This window comes from Zonotrichia leucophrys, chromosome 11 (assembly GCF_028769735.1).
Source record: "Zonotrichia leucophrys gambelii isolate GWCS_2022_RI chromosome 11, RI_Zleu_2.0, whole genome shotgun sequence".
Classification (NCBI taxonomy): Eukaryota; Metazoa; Chordata; class Aves; order Passeriformes; family Passerellidae; genus Zonotrichia; species Zonotrichia leucophrys.
Genome location: NC_088181.1, coordinates 6,103,162 through 6,126,118, shown reverse-complemented (window position 1 = coordinate 6,126,118; position 22,957 = coordinate 6,103,162). Strand labels below are relative to the sequence as shown.

At 38.1% G+C, this 22,957-nt stretch overlaps 1 protein-coding gene across 3 annotated transcripts in view; it reads left to right on the top strand.

Moving 5' to 3' along the window:
* Nucleotides 1-22,957, top strand: part of WWOX (WW domain containing oxidoreductase) — a 476,614-nt gene that overhangs the window by 233,558 nt on the left and 220,099 nt on the right. The window contains exon 9 of one of the 3 annotated variants that reach the window (XM_064722813.1): nt 17,247-17,276. The exons of the other annotated variants lie outside the window; for them this stretch is intronic. Within the exon in view, the coding sequence (XP_064578883.1) occupies nt 17,247-17,261 (15 nt within the window). The 3' untranslated portion in view covers nt 17,262-17,276. Of the gene's footprint in view, nt 1-17,246; nt 17,277-22,957 lie in introns of those variants that run through there. 3 annotated transcript variants of the gene reach the window in all.

Here is a 22,957-nt window from a genome sequence, read left to right as displayed (position 1 = left end):
GGTACAAGGTATGTATTTATAAAGTTTATTTGATTTCTTTTTTTAGAAAAAAGGAAAGGTCCTGCATTTCCTCTGGGTTTCTGTTTTGTTGCTGTACTCAAAATTACAAAAGAGAAATCATTGGGAATCTGAGCTACTGTAATCTTCTACTCTCTTAACATTAAAGCACTCGTTCAGTTGAGGTATTATAAATTATTAACATAGTTGGAATTAAATGAACAAATATTCAGAGGTAGGTCTATTTTCATGGTTTTGGGGTGCTCTAATTATAGTTGTATTTTTGTTTCTACATTTTATTAAAAAGTTTATATGGCCCTTATGAGGTTGGATGATGGGAGACAATCCAATAAATGCCTTCTGGATGGGTAACTGTTATCTGTAGATCAGCACTTCTGGTTTATGTTGTCTTTGTGGGTGATAGGGGAAAGTGATTTAGAACTGTATGAGAGTACTATATCTGGATTTATGATATACTATACTGTATGATAATTAAGGCTCTCTTCCTTGTTTTTCATATATATTATTCTTAAATGAGAGCAGAATTTTATTTTAAAATAGAAAGGCCTGTAGTGCTATCTGTGGCTCAGAGCACAGGGGTGAAGGGGTAGAGGAAATATCCAACTGAACCCTTTAAAAAGTGTGGTCTTAAAATACACAGGGGATTCACATAAGTGAAACCATATGCATTGCAGAAATAGGTATCTATTTGATACTGCTGTAAAACTTCTTATTGACTTCCTTCCCTTTTTCACTCTTGTCTGTGTCATACCTTGGAGAAGACTCTCCTTTTGTTCTCTGTATTTGACATTAAGCATCCTGAATTTTATCAGATCTCCTCATGCCCTTCTCTCCAGCACACGTTACAGAGCTCTTGGTGCTTACAGATTCAGTATGCATGACATTATCTTATTTAGGAAATACACCTTTGAAGGTACTGCTCTAATAATAAATTAGCTGAATTTGTCTCAGCTAATTTGGGTGTGGAGAAAATACGATGAAATGAACCTAAGAAAATTCTTTGGGCTTGGCTTTGTAATTGGGTGTAGTTTTTTTTTTTTTTTTTTAAGCTGTGATTATCTCAGTATTAGTAAAAAATATGATGTGAAAATGATAAAAAAAATATCTGGAACAAAGATACTTCAAAATCCTGACAATTCTCTATTGGAGTTGCTCTTCTGGAACTGCTGCAAGAGCCATTGAACACTTTTAAAGCTTTTGTTTATATCTTGGGGTAATACCAAAGGTCAAGCAGCTGGAAAAAAGGGTTTAGAGCAGGCCCAAGTTAAGCAGACTCAATTCCTTTGCATTACAACTTCACTTTAGTTTTAATTGAAGATAAACAAACTAGCAAACTTTCTGGCTTCAACCCATTTACTCAGCTAGCAAAAGTAAATCTAAGCAAACGTGCAACTAAACCCATAAAAAGAGATTCCATCTGTCTTCAAGGTGTGTTCTGACCAGTGCTTGGTCACAGTGAGAAACTCCTTTGGATGGTGGGATGCAGTGCAGCCCCTGGGTGAGGGTCACACAGAGGATTTGATGGCTCACTCTTAGCCCAAGGACAGTCCAAACTGATCCCACTGAGAAATTCTCTCTGCCATTCTTTATCCAGAAGTGTTTGTGAGTGTACAGAAATGCTCTGTTCTGAATGTGTGTGTATATACATATATATATATATATATGTATATATAATATTTATAGATACACACAGAAATAGTGTATACATATATATATGTGTGTACTTCTATGCATATACTTCTATGTACTATATATATACACACACACATTCTGTGAGTGATGTGTTTGACAGGGCTCATCCCCATTGTGCAGGATGTGACCCCATGTTCATTTTGTCCCATTGCTCAGGCTCTGCTGTTCCTGATACTCCTCAGGTCCTGGAGGGAGAGGTGTTTCCTCTTAGGAAACACATTTTCTTTGCCTGTAGGAAACAATCCACTCCCCTGCAAGCTTTTACTCCTCGTGTTTTATTCTCTTTCTCTGTTACATAGGCTCTTCTTATTTGTGGGGTAACAGCTACAGATGTTCTGTCATGGGATTGCTCTGCAAGGACAAATAATGGAGTTGGGCTTTAGGCTCTGGAGAGCTGCTCAGTAATTGGAGAGTTTCTGGTGTCATAAATACAGTATGGCACAGTGCATAATTCACTGTGCAATATCTGATTTTCAGATCAAACCTTCAATTAGAAGTTTAGTTGATTCTTGAATTAAGCTGGTACCAGCGCGGGATACAAAGCTGCTTTCTGATTGAGTCCCAGTTCATAAAATATATTAATTTTAAATATGTAAATGATTTAGTGTTGCTGTGGAAAGGAAGAAAACTCCTGTCATTAATTTATTGCTCTGGAATATCCTTAAAAGGGAACTCAGAGGCACAATTATTTTCTGGATCATTTTTAGAAAGCAAAAAAATCTTTTAAACCTCCCTTTACCCTACTCTCCTTCAAGACCTCTCTTTCCCCTCCAAATCAGCAGTTAAACCACAAAACTGATCAATAAAACTTACTTTGTTCTGCATTAAAAGGCACAGATATTATTAACCAATTATACCTATATCAGTTTTTATAAATATGGAAATGTAGATGGTGGTATAACTACTGTAGAGTTACTCTTTTATGAGACTGAATGGTATTTAAGCAGATCATTTTCTCACTAGACTCAGCTTTCTTCAACTATCAGTTCATTCTTTCAGAGACAAGAACTTCAAGAAACCATAAAATCTGTGTAAATTAATAAAACTGTGAACCTGATGCAAGTATATAACGCTTCTATAAAAGTTTTATAGTAAATTGGTTAGGCTGTTATTGAATCCACTCAGCACAGATGCTGATGGAAGGCTTCCTTTGGTTGCTAATATATTTGACAATCTGTAGTGCATTTATGAGCAAAGAATGCAAACAAGGTAACTCATGTTTGGGTTTGGGTGGCAAATATTAATTGGGGTATGACAGTGAAAACCCAGGACTGTAGGTTTGGTGGGTGGTTTTCTTTTCTTCTGTGTGCCACTAAATCATCTTTTCTAAAATGACATGTTCATTGAAGGGCAAACATCAGTGTGATCTTACCACTCTAATATACCCCATGTATGTGAGATCAGTCCACATGAGAGCTCAAAAAAATGTACAAACATTTTAACAAAAATAAATATCTACTTTCTAAGCCCACATATATTTGCCGTGTTAGCTTACACTGAGAGACTGCTTTAAAAATGTAGAAAACATCGACAGTTTTTGTTGGATGTGCTTGAAGATAAATAGACCTGTTGAAAAAGACACTTAGACATTTAAGTGCAAGAAGCCACACTTGGGCTTTTAGCATACATGTATGTCTAAACTGTGAAAATGTGAAAGCAAAGGTTGTGATTCATTGGGCAATGGTTTCTTTCCAAACCAATTTTTTATTAGCATATGAAGTACAGGAGCTTACTCCAGCTATTCCCCTTGAACTTGATTTAAACCACTGGCAGCACTCTAACACTAGGAGCTGTGGTATTTTGCCGTGCATCATACCCCTCTACTTGTTATTACTAAATTGCTTGCTTATACCTTGTGATGGGTCCTTCAGTTTCTCATAAATTAATAAGGCATCTGTGAATATTTGCAGGCTGGTTTTAAAGCTCTGAATCTGCTCCAATAGAGAGACTAAAAAAAAAAAAAAAACAGAGAGAGAGAGCAGATAAAGCAAGATTTCTTTTCCTTACAATGTTCTTCCAGTATGAAGCAAAATATTATTAATCTAGACTGCCTGCTACTTTCATTTACCATGTAGCTGCTCATGGGATTACAGGCACAAAGGTTTCATAAATTTCAAATGAAATATGAACATTTGTTGTCAAAATACTGTTAAGCTATAAAAGCTCTGCTAGTAGTCGTCCTGCTCTTTTATTGTAACATTTATATCCGTGGGCGTTAGTGTGTTCTTGGGTCTGAAGGGGAATTTTTTTTCCCCCTCTTTATTTTTTTTCACATGATTTTCATCCAGGTGACAGATAACAAGGCAGGGGATTGGAAAAGACATACTTCTCATTTTTCAGACTATGGCAGATCCTTTCTGTAATTATGTGACATTGCAAGGACCTTATCTAAGTAAGCGTAGCACCTTAGATGCAATTTAGCATATAGCTGCCTGGAGAAGCAGGCAGAGCCTTTTTTTTCCTATTTCCCCAAAAGTGCAGCAGTGTGTCTGTCCTGTCTGCTTCCTCCCTCTCTTTGTGTAGCTTTCAGCCCAGTGGTGTTATTTGACATGGCACTTGTCATACAGCATGGGGGAAATAAAAGATGGAAAGATAAGGGACGTGAATATCTCTGCTGCTTAATGTCTGGGTGTTTAGAGTCACAGGGCTGTGCCACTAAAGCTTTTACCTGTGTGAGCAAAACCTGTCCAACTTAATAGTCAATAGGATTCTTTATGGGAGTAGCACTGTGCATAAATTGTGTTGTTCAACTCTTACAGGGAGCTTGTTCAATATATAGGTATTTACAGAAATGAATATGTTCAGAAATGCAAATACAGAAGCCTCTGCTTTTAGATATCTAAATTATAAATTTTTATTCATATGTGGCATTAAAAATAGGCTAAATGATTCAGTCCGCTTTAATAATACCATTTAAAATACTATAGTCAATATAGTTTGCTTAGAATTTCTATTAGAAGATATGTATAGGGTGCTAAAATAGTCATTCAGTCTTTGTCCAAGGTATAAGGAGGGTTTCTATACTGTGAAAAACGATTATGACATGTTAAAACTGTGTAATAGTAAGCAGACACTTTTCAGTGCTGATGGGTGAATTCTGGAAATGCTCTATTTATTTTCTCTCTATTGACTAGTTGCATTCAGGCAAGACTGCCAGTGCATTGACTTGGAAAACAACTGAGACTGAACAATTTCAAACCATTGACATTATACTGCTTCATTTGTGAACTGCATTGCTTCTGCATGCACCAGTTACTTTTTTATGGAGCGCTCGCATGTTTAGGAAGCTTTCAGAGAAGGAGAGTTGTAAGCTAGCTTAGAAAGAAAGCTGTCCATTTTATCAATTTTATGTTTATAAGACCACCGAATGAAACAGGCTGGCAGCTTAAAAAAATAAAGTCATGCAGCAATTCATGGATCTGCTCTGCATGCACTTTGATGCAGTATTAAAAAAACCAAAAAACAAAACAAAGAAAAGTTTTAAAAAGGTTTAAAATTTCTCAGTAGAGAATATTTTCAGCTTTTGAAACTATATAATTTCCAACTGCTACCTTCAAGGCAACTTTTGCCAAGTGTATAGAAAAATGAATGAGAAATTAATTTGTGTCTGAGATTTAATTTGTGTCTCTGACTGTCTGTCTCCATCATGCTGATCAAGCTTCTTTGTTACCAATCCACATCACTTCTTACTAGCATCATTTCTACTAGTTCTACCAGACAAACCAGTGTTGGCTTTGTCTGGGAAAGCACTGTTACTGTGAGGAGAGTTTTCTTCTGTTATTGTGAGCAGAGTTTTCTCTCACTGAGGTCTGGAATTGACCAGTAACTGTGAATTTCTGTGTGAGGAGCTGAATGTCAGGGCTGTATCCTGCACAAAGCCCAGCCCAGGATGTGAGCAGTCCTTAATTCCTTGTGTGCTGGTGTATAGACTCAGCATGGGTTAGTCCAAGTGATCAGTCTCCAAATGACACTGCCTGATATTTATTAATATTTTTTTCCCATTTCTAATCTGTTAATTAAGCCAAAAAAAGGGAAAAACCCAATCTTCCTCCTGAGGATACACCTCACGGAACCTATGGCCTCTGAAATTCCTACTGAGGCCTACCCTTTCCTAGATAAGTCAAGAAAAACAATGCAATCAAAACCCTTGTAAAAAAGGACAGAAAAATACTATTCCTTTCTTCTGACAAAGACAAGGCAAAGTCACACCAGCTTCCTGCTCCTACAGCAGCAGCATTGACAAAATCTGCTAAAAGCTCACATCTTTGTGCCCACACTGTGCCCACAGAATCCCCTGCTCCCTTCAGTGATTTGTTGTAGCTGTAGTTGTTTGTAATTTAGGAGATAATTCTGCTTATCTTGTTTATGATGATGCATAGGAGCCCTTCACACTCTCCTACCAGCACCACTGGTCTCCTGCTAAGCAGAATAAAACTCAGTGCTGGGTGATGGAGATGACTGGAATATGCTTTTTGTAGCCCAGCAAGCAGTGTGATTCCTTATACACCTGAGGACAGCTCCTATGTGTAAAATCCATCTTTTCTGCCCACCTTCTTGAGGGAAGACATGTTTTTACTGTAACTTTGTTTTTAAAACATTCACTTTGGAGGAAGCAATGTCCTTCTAGGCAAGGCTGCTATCTGTGTGGAGCAAGCAATGGGACATGGCCTTCAGATGTAAATTTAACATGGACCAGAAGAAGCATCTCTTCTCCTGTAGCTTTCCGATTTGGTCTCTGGGACTCACAGAGAATGGGTAGTATTTATCTATTTTTTTTTTCCTCAGACCCTGGAAAAGCTAGAGACATTGCCAGTAAAGACCAGCAACTACAAGCAGCTGAGCCAATCCCTCCTTTCAAAGCCCAAGACCTTGATTCACTTTCTTACTTTTTCACTTGACAATCCCTAGATATAAAATGCAGTTTCTCTACTTCACTGGTAAGTAGTACTCAAACCAAAGGATTTAACTCCTGAGATAAGAAGTAGGTGGTTGACTGCTTACACTGTATGGACATTTTGCATTCTGTTCTATATAATGCATAAAGCTTGTTTTCATGAGAGAATGTGAACCACTGGGTTATCACCTACCCATTTTGAAAGATACCGGGGACCTTTAAATGATGGATTATGAGCTTATTCCCAATATAGAGGTTGAACTTGTGTCTCTGGCCAGAAATGAGAACATTGCCAACTTGATCAAAATGGAGGTCAGCAATATGATGGCTGCAGTTCCAGCTGCATAGACTCTTCACTTCATTTTGAGATACAGAATCATTTAAACTCTGTCATTTAGAAACTCCAAAATGTGTCATCTTTTCATTAATTTACCTGTCCACCTATGAATTATGTTCATACCTGCTGATGGCAGTTACTCTTTGTGTAAGAAAGATGGAGCCCAAATATTTGTGTAGAGACTGATATTCCTCAGGTTTGCTTTTCACTTCAGCCTCTCCTTTGTTGTGGAAGGAAATGTGGGCACAGGAGCATAAAGGAAGCTGTGATGGTCATTGCCAGGCCCCAGCTCTGCAGAGCTGGGTGCCCAGTTCTGTGCCAAGGGTCTGCTCTGCCCAGACCTGTGCAAAGTGGGGGATACACCCACTGTGTGCTTTGGATGCACATCCTGCACTGATGCTCATTCAGACTTTGCTGAGGACATTGGCTTTTTGCAGTCAAAGGCTGTGGCTTTCTGTCAGGAAGCTTTCATGACTTTATTGACTGCACCTCATGGGCAGCGTTTGATGCGGTGCCAGCGATCGGATGGTGTGTCTTGTTTCTGAATTGTTGGCATAACCCACCTCAGGATCTGCCTGCTGGGAGAGCCACTGGAGAAATCTACTGCGTTCAAGGCATAATTTTATTTACCTTGTGGCTCTAGAAACTGAAATGACACCTAGTTTAATGGGTGTTTTTCTGTATGGATGAAAATGCACGAGGCACACAAATTTGATGTAATTTGTGTGGTTCTGCTGCTGTTGGTGGGTTGGAATTTGGTCAAATGGGGTCAGTTGAGAGTCCTTCTTGGCCATGAAGGGATTGTCCTGGTGGTCAAGGCACAGTTGTACAATCAGGTGTTTCCTATACTAGCCAGGTGTTTCTCCTATATTAAGCTTTCCCTCCACCCATGGTGTACTTTTATAAAAATTAACATTAGAGAGGGGCTTTTCCTTTTTCACATCTTGTCGAGTAAAGGAAATGAAGAATCTCACTGCTGTCATTGAGAAAATACATTATCTCAGAAAAATGTGCTGTAGAGTGTAGCTCTCACCATATGGCTCTTGCTTCATCAGTTGAAGAGAACTGTTTGTGAAATTGTGGGCTTGTTTTTTTTTCTTCCTGTTTTCTGATCCTGCCCAGATAGTTTTCAGTGCTTCCAAATATTTATATTCTGATAGGCTCCCTTGTGAACTTCTCAAGCACATTATAATGGCTTCAGAAACAAAGGCCATTAGAGAAAGAAAGGGCAGGCATGAACTGAAAGGCAAATAACATCTTAAAATATGTAGAGGTAGGCTGTAAATGAGATTGGTTCACTGGGACGCTCTTTTGAAATATGAAGATAAACTGCCCCTCTGACCTCTGACGAAGTTACGTAATTATTTGGGAAGGTTTATCTCTGTGTCATTTCACAGTTTTCTCCTGTTAGTGCCACTCTCTTACTTCACATTAGAAAAAAAAAAAAGGGCAAAAAAAAAAAAGCCAGCATGGAAAGCCTCTCTGGCTGGTTATCTGAATGTGGAATCCACTGCTGAAAAGACCCTGGCCCTCCTGTTAACACAATACTTTTATCCGGTAATCACAGCCTGCGGGAGACAAAATAACAATTCATCTGGAAAACGAGATTAACTCATTTAAGTTAGGCAGTGATCACAGAGAGAAACACGTTGGTGTTATCTGTCTGAACGAAAGCATACAGATTGGAGGGCCATTCCGGTTCAGAGGGTCCATGTAGCAGGCCCAGCTTGTTGAAAGTAATTGGACCCTGTCAGAGTATGCCTTTGTGAGATATGGATATTACAATGGAATTCTATTAATCTCTGACAAATCCCCTCTCATCTGATAAAGGCTGTATACCTCTGCTCTTCATTACAACAACTCGCTGGCTGCTCTGTGGGGACGGCTGGGGCAGAGCCCCTGTGGCTGTGTCACAGGTGAAAGGTGGTGCTGCCCCTTCTGGGGGTCCTTTAATCTGTGTGCTGCCAGGACTGCTGGGCTGCTGCCCCGTGATTTGAGCACATTTTTATGGAGTTTTCTCTTTAGGTTGTTTTCAGGGAAGAAACTACCTTATTTTTCTGCTTAATATCTTAAATACTTTTGTTTTCTTGTGTTAATCAGAATTATAATTGATAAACGGAGGCTGAATTAACACATGGTTTTACAGCATTTGTATTGTTACCTAACCTGCTTCTCATGCAGAAAGTTACAGGACTATTATAACTCTTATAAATACCTCTGTGTTTTAAATATTTGTATATTGAAATCATAGGAAGAACAGACAATACACTGGTAACAATGCATTTAAGAATGTCCTGGAGCACTTCCCATTTTTTGTCAGTGTTTATTGAGCTGGTAGCACATTGAGGCCCTCACTCATGGCTTAACCTCCTAAATTCTTCAGTAGTAGCAGTAAGTATAATAAGATATGGAGGAAAAACTATAAATAAGATGTGGCAAGTTAGCATAGGAAAGAGACGGAAGAAAAGTTATGTCCTTCCTTCATTTATGTCACTCTGTTCCTAGGTACAATTATTTTTTAGTTGTAATTATTTCTGCTTCCTAATTTTGTTGTTAGCATCCTAGCTTAGCTTGGCCTTATTGCTCCTGAATGTCACAATAAATTATGTGAAATATCTGTATTCTGACCATTTACACAATTTTACAGATAGTGAGAAAGATTTAAAAAGTCAAATGCAGCCATCCCCTATCATCTTAAAATATAACCTTTGCAATATACCTAAGTCTCCTTCATGGTATTGTACACACATTTAGCAATAGAGAGGGAGAAACAGTGCAAAAGCATTCAGGTAAGTTAGATGGAGTTCAGCATTGATAGCTGAAATATCAGTTAGCAAGGAATATAATAGCATTTTAGTTTTTGGCTTATAGTTGTAAAAATACCATCTTTCAAAATTTTGCTCATTCACTCACCCCAGGTGAGTACTTCTCTTTGATAACTGAGGAAATATCACCAGGTTGTGTTTTGGTTTGGGTTTTTTGTTATTGGCAGTCTTGGTGGGAAATGCAGGTGAGGAAATCTCGCACTATGGGAATTGTACATTGCACTTGCACTTTAATAGGCCTCACATCTATTTTTATTGTCTGATGTCTTAATCTTTTCAGTTAGAATTAGTTTTGCAAGCCTGACATAACTGATGTGAGGGAGATCACAGTTTAGTTTACTAAGGCCAGCAGGATCAGTCTCTTTTATTGGTCACTGCTTAAATTCACCTGCTCACCTCACAAACCCATAAGCTGAAGCCCAAGTTTTGAAATAGGATAAATATCTCCCTGCCTCTTAGAGTAATTGGTAGCCATGCTCAAATCCAAAGGGAGAATTACAATGCAAGCATGGAATAAAATCAGATTTCCATATTCTTGCAGGAGGAAGCATACAATCAATAACTGAATTCAAAATAGTTTTACTAAGGGCACAGCCTTACAAAGAGATTATTCCTTTGCTACTGTGGCATGAAAGTTTTATTAAACTCTGTGTAAGTTCATTTCTGGTAAGGGCAATATTCTGTACTTGAGGTTAGCTTTGCTTTTCCTTCACATTTGCCCAATGATTAGCTCTTGTTTTATTTTCCCATGGTCAGGTACCTCAGTGTTCCACCTCATCTCCTTTCTCAGCAGTGAGTGGCACCAGAGATTTCAGCTGTGCAAGGCCCTGGTACGACATTTGAGTCAAACACAGTCGCAGAGAATCAAATACAAACATATGGATTGCAGATAGTTTTGTCAAAGTACTTAAATTACCTGGAATTTATTTCAAAATTAGAAATATTTGGCATTCCAATGACATGGTCTGTGTCAATTGGCATTTCCAGGCAGGACATCATTAGATATCCAGGTTTGCTAGAAAACATGAAGATAAATGTGTTTCCAAACTGGTAAAAACAACAGATATGGCAGTTACTTCATATATAACTCCTTTAAAATCCATGTGGGATTTGTAAACAGAGTTCCCAGCCCTCAGTACCTTCATGGAGTACCTGGTGTGAAGGTTTGGTACAGAACAATTGTTCAAGTTTGACCACCAGGTGTGACTGGATTATTTTAAGGGATGTTGGCAAGTTAAAATTACAGTGATGATATCATATGAATTTTAGTTCTAAAGTTGAGGGAAAATTGCATTATTGTAGTATGTTAGAGAAGGGAACTTTTTAATGTAATAATGTGATTATTTGGATAATGTAGTTTTATTGTAGTGGCTTTAATCACTCATGTAACACAGTTATGTTTTTGGTGGCAATACGTAGTTTAACAAACATAATCAGTTTCAAAGAAAAGGCAGGTGCATGTATTAAGAGGCTATCTAAATATATTTGAAGTCAATTTTTTATCCTTTTTTGTTAGCAGTGCATCAATCAAATATTTATTTACAGGGATTTTTTTTCCCCAGTGGAACATTGTGTGTGCACCTTAGTTGTTCTTGATCTTGTTCATTTTAAGCACGTTTTCACTAAAGTGTTCTTCTTCAAGCTATTCTCAATTCAATTTGAAGTGAAAGGTTTCTGAGTTTGAGTAATTTACATATAAAAGCTTTACTGTACATTTTATAAAATGACTGTGTTCAGAAAACAACCATTTCTATTTAACAATATTGTTATTCCACAAGCTGGGGTGCTTTCCTCACTGTCTTTTGCTTTTACTGACAATATTTGTTCTTGTCTTAATTTTAAATTGTTACTGCCTGAAAATGTAAAACTTCCCCCTTTTCTGTCCTACTATACTGAAGTGACTAGAGACTTCCTGTGATATGTGATGTAAGAAGATTAAAAATATGGGTTTTTTTGTCAAGGTAGGAGTGACATACACAGAATTCTTTTGAGACTCTCCTCTCTTGTTTTACTTAAATAAGTGATAATTGTTGATGGCAATTTTGAATTTAAAATCATTGCTTCCTGTGCTGAATTTTAAAATGACTCCTTGCATTTTATTGTTATCTGTAAATCCCCAGCAACCAGTTCTGAGCCTCTCGCTAGTTTATCATGTCTTGTTTTAGAGGAATATAGGAACATATGCAACATTTATGAATAACATGCTGTAAAGAGAGGCAGCTGAGGGTACTTCAGATTGGACCTTGGATCAAAATGAGATCTGATCATATAAAAGTACACAGAGTACCTTAGTGATATTAAAAGATGATGCTATACCAGTACATTTTAATTATTCACAATTAGTTCATTACGTTTCTCCAGTTACATTGCAAACTAGTTAATTTGTGACATTTTTCTATTCAATACAGTAATTAATTTTGTTTGAAAACAATAAACCTCTATTACAAAGAAGATCCATAAAACAACTTTAGATTTAATGTTTTGTTCTCAGGAAAGACACTGAGTGTAAAGCTTTATTTCTTAAGATTAATCATTGATGAATCTTTTTTCTACAGCAATAAGCAAGTGCCAAATAATGTTTGCTGGCAGATGAAAGATTTTGTACTTTTCAAAGTTTGGCTCATCACTGCAAAATCTTATGAAAAAGCTGAGATGCAGGTTACTGGTGCTCTCAGCCTGTTCAAATGCCATTTATACTGGGGTAGTCAGAAATGCTACTTTGTGCATTACAGGTGGAAATTGCCATGAATGTTCTGTGGATCACACACAGTGCCAAAGTGCTGTTAAATATGAAGATTTTTTAGTCTAAAAAGACTTTAATTTTTGATAGACCTTGGAGATTTTGGAGAGATCTTTTAGCATCTTTAGAGTGATTTTTTTTTTTAAATTTGTTTGGTTTGTGGAATGGAAAGTGTATGAGATGGATTTTGCACTTTTTTATCAGATCCAGTGCTCTGTGTTTATACATTTGAGGATGAGCTGGGTGTAATTATCAGATTGAGTGGGAATGTTTCCCTTAAACAAGGAGCAGCAATTTTCTGCATTAAAATCTCTTTACATATAGGTTTTCTCATAAGGCGGAAATTACCTTCTCATGTTTTTAATCTACCCAGTTACAGTTACTTATTTACCTCCATTTTAAAGGAGGGGAGTGGGGTTTGGTATCAAGAGAAGTAGGCTGAGAAGTGAAGGCAGATGATATCTTAGCATTCTGCAACTTGTGTCAGTGCCTCCAAGCTCACCAGCTATTCCTTCCTGTGTGAGATAACCCTCTGCCCCAAAGAATCACAAACTTTCTGCTCCCTGTAATTCTGTTGTCTCAGTTGCTGAAACAGCATCTATATATTTTATTTTTTCAGAGATACTCGGGTAGGGTAACAGAGGGCCTCATTAAGGGCATCTGTTATCTTAGTTCATATTTTATTCTGAATTTTAAGAGTGCCTCAACAGAAGGGATTAAGTGAGAAAAGAACAGACCATCTTTTTTTACTGCTGTTCTGTACCAATTGCTCCCAGTGTCAGGCATAGCCCGTGATTGCTGCTGTGCAAAGCTTTGCAATATGGTTGGTGCAACCACATTTGGCAGTGATTCACAAGTCATTGCAAATACCATTTCACAGCAAATCCTAATGTAGCCTGAAGATAAAAACCATTGTAAACACTGTATGGGTTGAGACTGCCTTTGTGCTGATAAATATTTCCTTAACATTTAGATGAAGATGCTGTGCTTGCTTTATTTAAGTACAATTGTATCTAATGCCAGCAGTGGGTGAGGAGACTGGTGAGTTATGGAGGAAAGAGGAAACACTTGGAAGTTCTGGTAGGAGTAGAGTGTCCTGTGAAACAATTTGCTTCTCTGAGCCTACTGAGGTTTGCCATGATGTGTCTGGCCACCTGGGCTACTCTGGACCTGTGTGTTTGTGGGGACTTTATATCTTGATGCGTGTGTCCTACCAGGATATTGCAATCTAAACCCATTAATTCTACTACAAAACCATTCTCAGAGCAAGGAATCAGTTTTCTTTTTAACATTGTGCTGCTGCAAAACAATGTTCTTCCTTATTATCCCTGAAACAGTTCTGATAATTTGCAGGATGATTGCTGGATCAGGCATTAATGTAAACAGTGCTGTAAATGGACTGACACTGTGCACTGCAGGGAACTGAAATAAACCCAGTTCTTTGGAAGCTGTGGGAAGAAACAAGCTCTAACTGCACTTTTGGCCTGTACCTGAGAGGGTTTCTCTCTCCCAGGTACAAATTTTGGTGAGTTTCTCTCTCCCAGGTACCAATTTTGGTGTGCCTCAGGGCTGAAGGAACTGTGGGTCATGCAACTACCTGGGAGAGCTGATGAGTGCATCTGTATTTGGAGCCCATAAACTGTGATGCTGCAGAGTGGCTTACCCTAAATACAGAGTTGTTGAGATTTTGGTATTGTTTTTTTCCCTCTCTCTCCTCCCATTGCAAAAAAAGAAAGTTTTATGTCTGATTGAGGGCTGGTGGGAGGGAATGAAATGGAGGGAAGAGAGACAAATCACCATCCAAACAGTACAAAGTGAGTCATCTCTGTTTTAGTGCTAATTTAAGAAAATGTTGCAATTTTCTGGTATTGTTGGTAACGAGACACTTTTTAGTGAAACCCACTTGACTGGGATGTGCAAGGCTCAGGGGTGCCCTCTCTTATCATGTAGTTAATGCTGTGGCCAATATTTTACTGTCAACATTAATTAGAGGTTTGGGAGGATAACTGGCACGAGATCTGGTGCCCTCCCATCCTCCAGGATGACAGATTATAGCAGTGAACCACAGAAGGGCAAAGTGTCCCCCTCCTAGGGCAGCTCAAATACCTTAGATAGGGGCAGAGAGAGAAAGGAACTCCAGAAAATCTTTGTATTTTGAGAGTAAAGTAGTGCAAACTTTCTCCAGCAGTGAAGTCTGGATTGTATGTAGGTGGTTTGTGTAAAAATGATAATTTAAAATGTGCCTGTAGAATGAAAATTTGACTGATTCTACAGATTTTTTTTTTTCATATTTCCTATATGCTATTCCAACTAAGGCAATCCAAACTGCATCAAAATACTCTTCTGCCAAGGGCCCCTTTTTGGTGCATCTTGGGAATAAAAATTGGAGGGAGGAAAATGAAACACCGTGTAGGTCTTCCTTACTTTTGGGAACTCTCAGGACTTGTACAGGACATTACTGGGGATATTGGGAGGCAAAGAGTCCCAAAGTTGGATTACTCAATGCTGCCTTATTAACACTGAGGAATAGTATAATTGTAATTTTTTCCCCACATTTGCTACCAATGTATTGGAATCTTGAACAATCAGTTCATCTCCACATCTGTTTTTTTCTTGTTTGTAGTAAGAGACAGCAATATGGAACTCTTTTTGAAAGTACTGTATGTTAAAAGCTCCATGTGTAATTCAGATCGTGTTATTAATAATAATATGAAATATAGATGATAAAGAAATTTTAAACTGTTTTCAGGCAGCATTCTTGTCAAATTCTTTCTTTAATAAATTAAAATATTCCATTTGTACTCTGATGTCATTGCTGTAGGGAGGTTTCAGAAAGTGCAGGTAGTCCTATTGCTGGGGTTTAATTGGGCCTATTTGTTTTTAATCTACAGATAAATAGTAGCTAGGAATTACTCCATTCATATTTGTTTTACATCTCCATTATAATATAGTGGTGCTGCAACTGCTCTGGGTGTTCCCTCCTCTGTCCAAACCTAATTTTGTCAATTTTAACTGAAATGATGAGGCAGTAAATCTTACCTACCAGGCACATGAGCAGGTTAAATTACCCAGTGGAGAAGTTGCTTATTTGAATCATGTCCAGGACACGAGGAGCTCAATCTGAAACTAGAAATACTAATTTTAATATATAGCAGGAGATCTCTGCCTTCTTAATCCTGGAGGGCACGTTAGACAAGGAGCTCTTTTCTGGAGTTATGGCTGTGGACAAGGCCATAGAGGGACAGTTTCTTTTCAAATGTCACAGCTTCTTATATTTTTTACTGCCCTTAGCTTTGTACCCTCTCTGGGTACAGAAGGGCTGCTCCTCCTTCATTCCCAGAGGTGTTTGGGGATGCTCACTGTGATTCTCTTCTGTGCTCTCCCTCCATGGATCCTGTTCCATCAAACTCTCTTCAGCACAAGTAGAAGCTTCTACAATGTGTAGAAGAAACTTGCATGAAGGATTCCAAAGTATGGGAAAGTTAAATGAAAATCTAAACATTTTTCCCCCTTGGTTTGCTTTAAAACCAAGATATCTTAATTTTTCTGATGTGTAATGTAATTGGCTTGCTTGTCACAGCCCTAATATGAACTGATAAAATGTCTGAAGTCCTCATCAGTTTTCAGCAAATATTCTGCAGTAGGAATATCTCATCTACAGAAGAGCTGTGTATATATTTGGCATGTAAAAAAAATTATTAATTGTGATTAGGGAGAAATTAATTGTGGATACACAAAGGCCGGAAGGAAGAGCTGAGCACACAGGGTCTCAAAAAATCTAGTCATGTAAATCTTGAGATGATTGTGCTAAATATGTTAAGAGCATCTTGGAAATAATCTAAAATTATCTAATCTCTGACTGTCTTTAATTGTTTTGAGTTACATGTATTTAAAAAATATAGTTGACATAAGAAAGATTTTCTACTCCAAACAAATAAGAGAAAAAATGAGGAATTGGTTTTGATGGTGTGATTTCCCTGTTTCTAGAGAATAGAAAAAAGGATATTCAGCATTTTAAATGCTGTGAGGTATTTTCATTAACTGCCTCTAACCAAGAAACAGTTAAAAGACTGCTTTGCAGTCTTTTGGAGCAAAGTAAAAGCTGACAAATTAATTTGTGAAGGCTGCAATTTGGATAGGAGTTAAATTATTTGCATAGGATCTGTGCATGTTAGAAAAGATTTAAAAAGGTGACTCTGAATTCCTGGACTTTGGGGAATAATGTGGCTTTGTTGTAGTCCAGTGCACTGTTTATAAAGGCAAGAATATAAAGTAATATATAACTTTCATTGAGAGATTGCTGGGAGTGGACTCAAGACTTCCCAGTGGCTGATTTGGAGCCCAGCACTCAGATCTGGCAAATGCTGGATCATCCTTATGTGACCCTTACAAAAGGAAATTATTTAAATTGTCCACTTGGAATTACTTTGACAGGGGCTTTGAAAACAATTTCGACTTGTGGGACAGATTTACATGTGATTCAAACTAAATATATTTGGGTTCAGCATCCCTGCAGCAGGACCTGCAGAACCCAGCTGGGATGCAGATGGAAAAGGTGGCTCAGCATGGGGGGCTGCTCAGACCAGGTCACTGTGGCAGGGACACAGGAGATCAAGGCTTCAAATGTCTGCTGGGTGGTGGGCTGGGCTCTCTGCTGGTGATTTACTGGGGTTCAGGATTGGTAATCTGGGCTATTTGTGCTCACTCTGCCTGCTCCGGGCTGTGTCACAAATATTTCAGGGGAGAAATGGCTGAAACGCTGCTCAGACTGAGCTCCTTGGAACAGCGAGACTTCTCCATATCTGAGAGGGAAACAGCAATGAAAGAGGCAAAGAAACCCACATTGTCAAGGAAGTGTGTGAGTGTAGAACCTAATTATACTCCCATTGAATCCAATAACAAGAATTCCTATTGATTTTAAAAGGAGAATGATTTGGCAACATTTCATCTCCTCACTCTGCACTAGCAAGTGCATAATGGTCTCTTTTAAACCTATTCATTTGTTTCAACCTTTATTGGAGGACAGAGTGCTTACAGCTGGCAGAAGAGGGGGAGGAGAGAAGCTGCTTTATTTATAACACAATTCAAATAAAAAAAGTAAACCAGACCATCACAAATACATTCAGAACTGCAGAAAAACCTATTATTAAGGAATTACAAGGTTTTTGCCTTCACATTCTAACCAGCTCTTTTTTGTGGCTTTGACATTGCTAAGGGCTCTTTTTTGTAGAAAAAAGACTCAGAAACTTAGGAAGTGTGCACAAAAGTCTTATTTGCCATTTTGTGGGTTGAAGCTGGGCTTCATGGGAGTGTTATTGTTTGCTTTGGTTTTGCTTGTATTTAGCATGTAGCTTTTAAAAGCCCTTCATGGCTGGAGAGTTTTTATTGTAAACATAAAACATTAATTTAAACATTAAAAATTTTACAGCTGCTTTTTAGTACATAAATTTTCACAGACACTCGAAGACGGTGATTTTTGTTTTAATGTTTTCTTTTTCCCAACTGCTCTGAAGTTGCATAGAGGGGGGAGGAAAACACAATACTGATAAAATACTTCATGTTTAGATCTTTGAGCTGTAAGACCAACATTCTTAGCACAGGGGAGAATTCCTAGCAAGTATGGGATAAATATTCGTGCTGCCAAAAAAAGCAAACATTCCCACAGTTGGGATTTTGGGGCAGATCCTTGTTTTTTCTCCCTTAAACAGTTTTTCAGTAAATCAAAAATTTGAAAAAAGAATGAGAAAGGAAGTAGTAAAGCAAGTCAATCTGCTCCTAGACTACAGCATGAGAATTGTTTCTTTTGGTGTTATGTGTCCATCACAACAGGGTCCTTAGAAAAGCCCCTTCCAGAGCCCAAGGCAACAATGACAAATAAATAAACAGAATTTGTGTAGCAGTGGTGATGTTTGGGGTTCTGTGGCAGTGCAGGACACAGCTGCATGAGGTTCAAGAGCAGTGGCTGCCCAGTTTCCCTGCTCTGACAGGGGATGTTGGCTCCTGAAGGGAATGTGCTCAATTCCCAGCCATGTAAATGGGAGAGGCTTCACTGGTTTGAGTGGAGCTGCAGGACATTATAACAGAAAATCAGTTTTATGCAGTGAGTAATCTTGTAATTTTTTTTTTTTCTGTAGAAATACCTGCAGGAATTGGAATTTGGCAGAGATCTGCTGAGGGAGAGTGGCAAAATCAAGTGACATTTGGCAAAATTTTGAGGTGTCGTAGAAAGTGATGGAGGAACAGAGCTGGGAGGTGGAGCCAGTATTCCCTGAAGTAGAATGGATCACTAGTTTTTGTATAATATCAATGGTATCACATTTTTATAAATGGAAGTAGCTGGAGGTGCTCAGAAGATTGCAGGTACTGGTCTTCAGTTATAATAAATGCTGAGAATGGAAGCACTTAAAGAGAGTCTATCATTATAAGAAGGGTTGAAAAATAAACACACAGTTTTATCCTGCCCTGAGTGTTCAGCTATCCAGCTAAAACTACAGAGCAGATGCTTTTGCTTTTCCAAGTACCTGAGCAGGAGAGATGAGATGGGGAAGCCAGCTCTGGTGGTGAGGAGAGCCCTGGGTACATAAAGAGTCTGTTCTTCTGGCTTTTTCTTTGATGGAATAATTTGCAGAGTGACTGATATTACCCCTACAAACCTACTAGCTAACTCAATTTCATCAACAATCAGTCACTTTGAATTAAAAAATCGAAACACACATGTACTGGATATAAGAATACATTATATGTGTGCTTAATGTCCGTTTGAATTTCATTTAAGAGTGTTATTAAGTCTCCATGCAAATAACTTCTAGTGACACAGCAGATAAGTGCAATGGAGAAGCATCTTCAATATACAATGGCATTAACAGATTTATCTTTGTGTATAGCACAGAGTTGGCTGGAGAAGTTGCTGAACAAATGAATTCTGTTTTTCTGCTTGTCACTGGATTGGTCTTTGCACGTCTGGATGAAAACCAAAATCAACAAATTACGAAGACAACAGTATTGCTTAGTTATTTCAACTTCAAACACAGGAAAAGCACATTTTGGAGTTTCCAGAGGCCGTTGAAATGTGTGTTTCTTTGACATTGTTTGCTGTTAAGCATGTTTGTGTTACAGAATTTAACAAATCAATCCAGTGCTGTTTGGCAAAAAAGTAGCAAAAGCTCCCAAACCATCAGTTTGTTTGGCTCAGAAGGATCTGTTGATGGAGATGACTGGCAAAGGCATTTAGTGTGTATTCACCAGAGTTCTTTTATAAATAGAGCTAACTCAAAAAGCTAAGAAATATACAAACCCATTTACTGGAAAATTTCTGGATTTAGAAATAATAATTGAGAAAATGTACTGGTGGTGCTGTATTAGATCAAGATGGGGGGGTTGATTGTTTTCTTCAGCTACTAAATAACCCATGTAACTTTGCACTCATCAATTTGTAAGTCTCTGCCTGTCTGTATTTCAGAAATTTGAAGTAAAATTACAATCAGTGTTCAAGGACTGATAATTTAAGCCAAAATGCAGTTGTGGTACCACTCCCCTGTGTGTCTGCTCAGCTTCATGCTGATGCAGGGCTTCTGATACTCACAAATCCATTCCCAGTGCTGTAGGAAAGCCACAGCAGTGAATTCCTCTTTCCCTCTTTTGCCCCTGTGCCATTTAAGGAGCTTGTGCCCCAGTTATTAATTTCTCCACTTGTCTTTCAAGCTTGAGTAGCCAACTCCAATATCTGAGAACGGCTACACAGGAGGTGTTATTCATTAGGACAGGTGGCTCGAGCATGGAATAATCACCACTGCAGATTTATTCCATGGAGGCACAGGCAGGGCTGCTCAGGCTCCCAGCACAGGTCAGGGAGGTGGCACGAGCCTTGAACAAGCCCTGGGTCAAACACCCTGGTCAGATTGTTCTCTGCAAGAGAGCTCAGGCCCTGCTAACATTGCTTGTGGTGTCTCTTATGTTTAAAGTGGGTGATATTTCACAAATAGAGTTTGTCCTGGCTGGGATGGCTCTGGGGTTAATAGCCTGGACAAGTATTTCCTGAAATGCATTAAAACAAATAAGTGAACTATCCAAAAACCACAGGCTTCAAACAAAGCAAAAAAGTGAAAAATGTGAGTGAAAAATGGAGTTCTTCAAACTTTCAAGGAATTTCTCCCTGGTACTGTTTTTCATGGGTATGGGACACAGATGGACACATACATATGACATTTGTATGTGTAAACATGTTTGTACATGTAAAATTACACAGGTTATGAAATTTGTACATGTAAAATTTTTTTCACTGAGGAGAGGTGATACAGAGACAGGAGAGCAGGATGGTAGAAAACCCTACAACCACAGAATTGAGCTTCCCTTCACTCAATTGATCATAGAGGCTAAAAATAGTCTTAAAACCAAGTTGTAGAAAACCTTATTTTTATTCACTTTCCTATAAAATTTATATGTTTACAGATATATGTGTCTGTGTCCATGTATGCTGTCTGTACCCACAAACACACAATACTTTCCCATATGGTGTGCATATATTTATTTTAAGCAAGCAGTGTTGCATTAGTACAATAAATGACTGGTTGCAGGTAGATAACATAACTGGTTCACAGCAAAAGTGAAAATGTTGTTTTACATGTGCTATCACACAAAGTTTGCTGCTACAGAGCATTTGAAGCACACAGTGTGTATAACCACCTCATAAATACAAGTGCACAATGGAAATTGCATGTGAGCTGCTATCTGGACTTGTTGTTTGTACCTTTTTTGGTAATCATAATGTTAAAATGCTTCTATTTCTCCTAGCCAGATTTTAGTAGATCATTAGTACTCTTATGGTAAGGTCAGGAAATATTAAGAACATTTTAAGGAAAAGCACTGCAACCTCCAGTAGCTCTGATCAGCTTTTTTTTTTTTTTTTAGTAATCTGCCTGAGCTTCCTCTTCTCTAGTAGTTTGGTGGATTTTTGGAGTATTTTTGGTGTTTACTTGAGCAGCACCTTTGGACTTGCAGGATCCAGCACATCCCTCCCTGCCACAGCTCATTCTCTCTTGCTCAAACTTGTGGTCCGTGTGAAAAGTCTTTTTTTGTTTTTTTGCCTGCTACTAACACCAAGATCCTGTCTTTGTGGTTTGTGGTAGGTGAACACTTTTTGACCTCATGAACTTTGCTGCTCTGTCCATGTGTGTGGGTTTTAACAGCCAGTACACTCTGGGAAAGCTGATGTCCTTCTGCAACAAAGCACAAAAGTCACAGTTCTTCCCCTGGCTGAACTACTGCTTTGCTTACAGTTTGGATGTTAAATTTGTTGTTTGGACAATAATTTGGAAACCTTAGAAACCTGTAGTGATTTATGTCTGAGTCAGTAGTTGACTTAAGATGCAAGAGGCAGGTGGTGAACTCATACGATGAACTTGGATGTTTTTGCACAAACCTGTGGTGTGACAGATTCTTCCCATCCAAGTGCAAAGAGAACTGACTTCTGAGATAGCACTCCTGAGTAAATAAATAAATAAATAAAAGCACAAATAAATAAATAAATCCTTTAGTAGAAAACAAAAGCACTAAGAGAAGAAAGTAATAAAGTTAAATCACAGTAGTAAACACTCAGTAGTACTGGATTTAATACATATTAAGCCATGTGATTCTGGCTTACTTATTGCTCTAAGTTACATTGCATGATCCTAATTCAGAATGCTGAATTCAGAATGCTCTCAGGCTGACAATTTTATATGCAAAGTATCATTTATCTATCTATTTGTCTGTATTACCCTGCTGAAAGCTCAGAGGAAAAAACTTAAAGGATGACTCCTCTGTTCATAATACTCTTTAGATTTGTTTTAAAATGGATATTTCAGTACTTTTGTGTACTTTCAGTATATTTTTCAATATACCTTTTCTCCTTGGCTGGGCTCAGGCACTGTAGTTCTTGGCATTGATATTTTGTAAGTGCCTTCTTTGTTTATTTTGCATGAAGGCAAATACAGCACCATTCCCTTACCTTTATGGTATTTCTAGTGTGTCTTTATTATTACATATAATAAGTGAAAGCACAGCTATGTTAAATTTTATCCAGCTGAACAGCAAGGTAAATATGTGGAGAAAAATTATCCTGTGTTTTCTAATTTTGAACTTCTTCCAGTATGTTCTGTGGCAATGAAGTTAATTCATTTACTTGGGTTGAGTTCAGTTACAGTGATAAGTGTTTTAATACTCAAGTGCATTTTTTTACACTGACATCTTAGTGAGATGCTCAGCTCTACAGAATGCTGATTGATCAGTTGTAAAAATGAAATAGTAAATCTTAATGTACTAAACTGAATTTATTACACTTTATGTCTATTTCCAGGGAAAAGTAATTTAGATTACTTTTGATGCTTTACGTATTTACTGGGTGAAAACCTGGCTTACCATGTCCAGAGCAAAATTCTTCTGAATGCCAGAGAACCATACCACCTTTGGGGTCA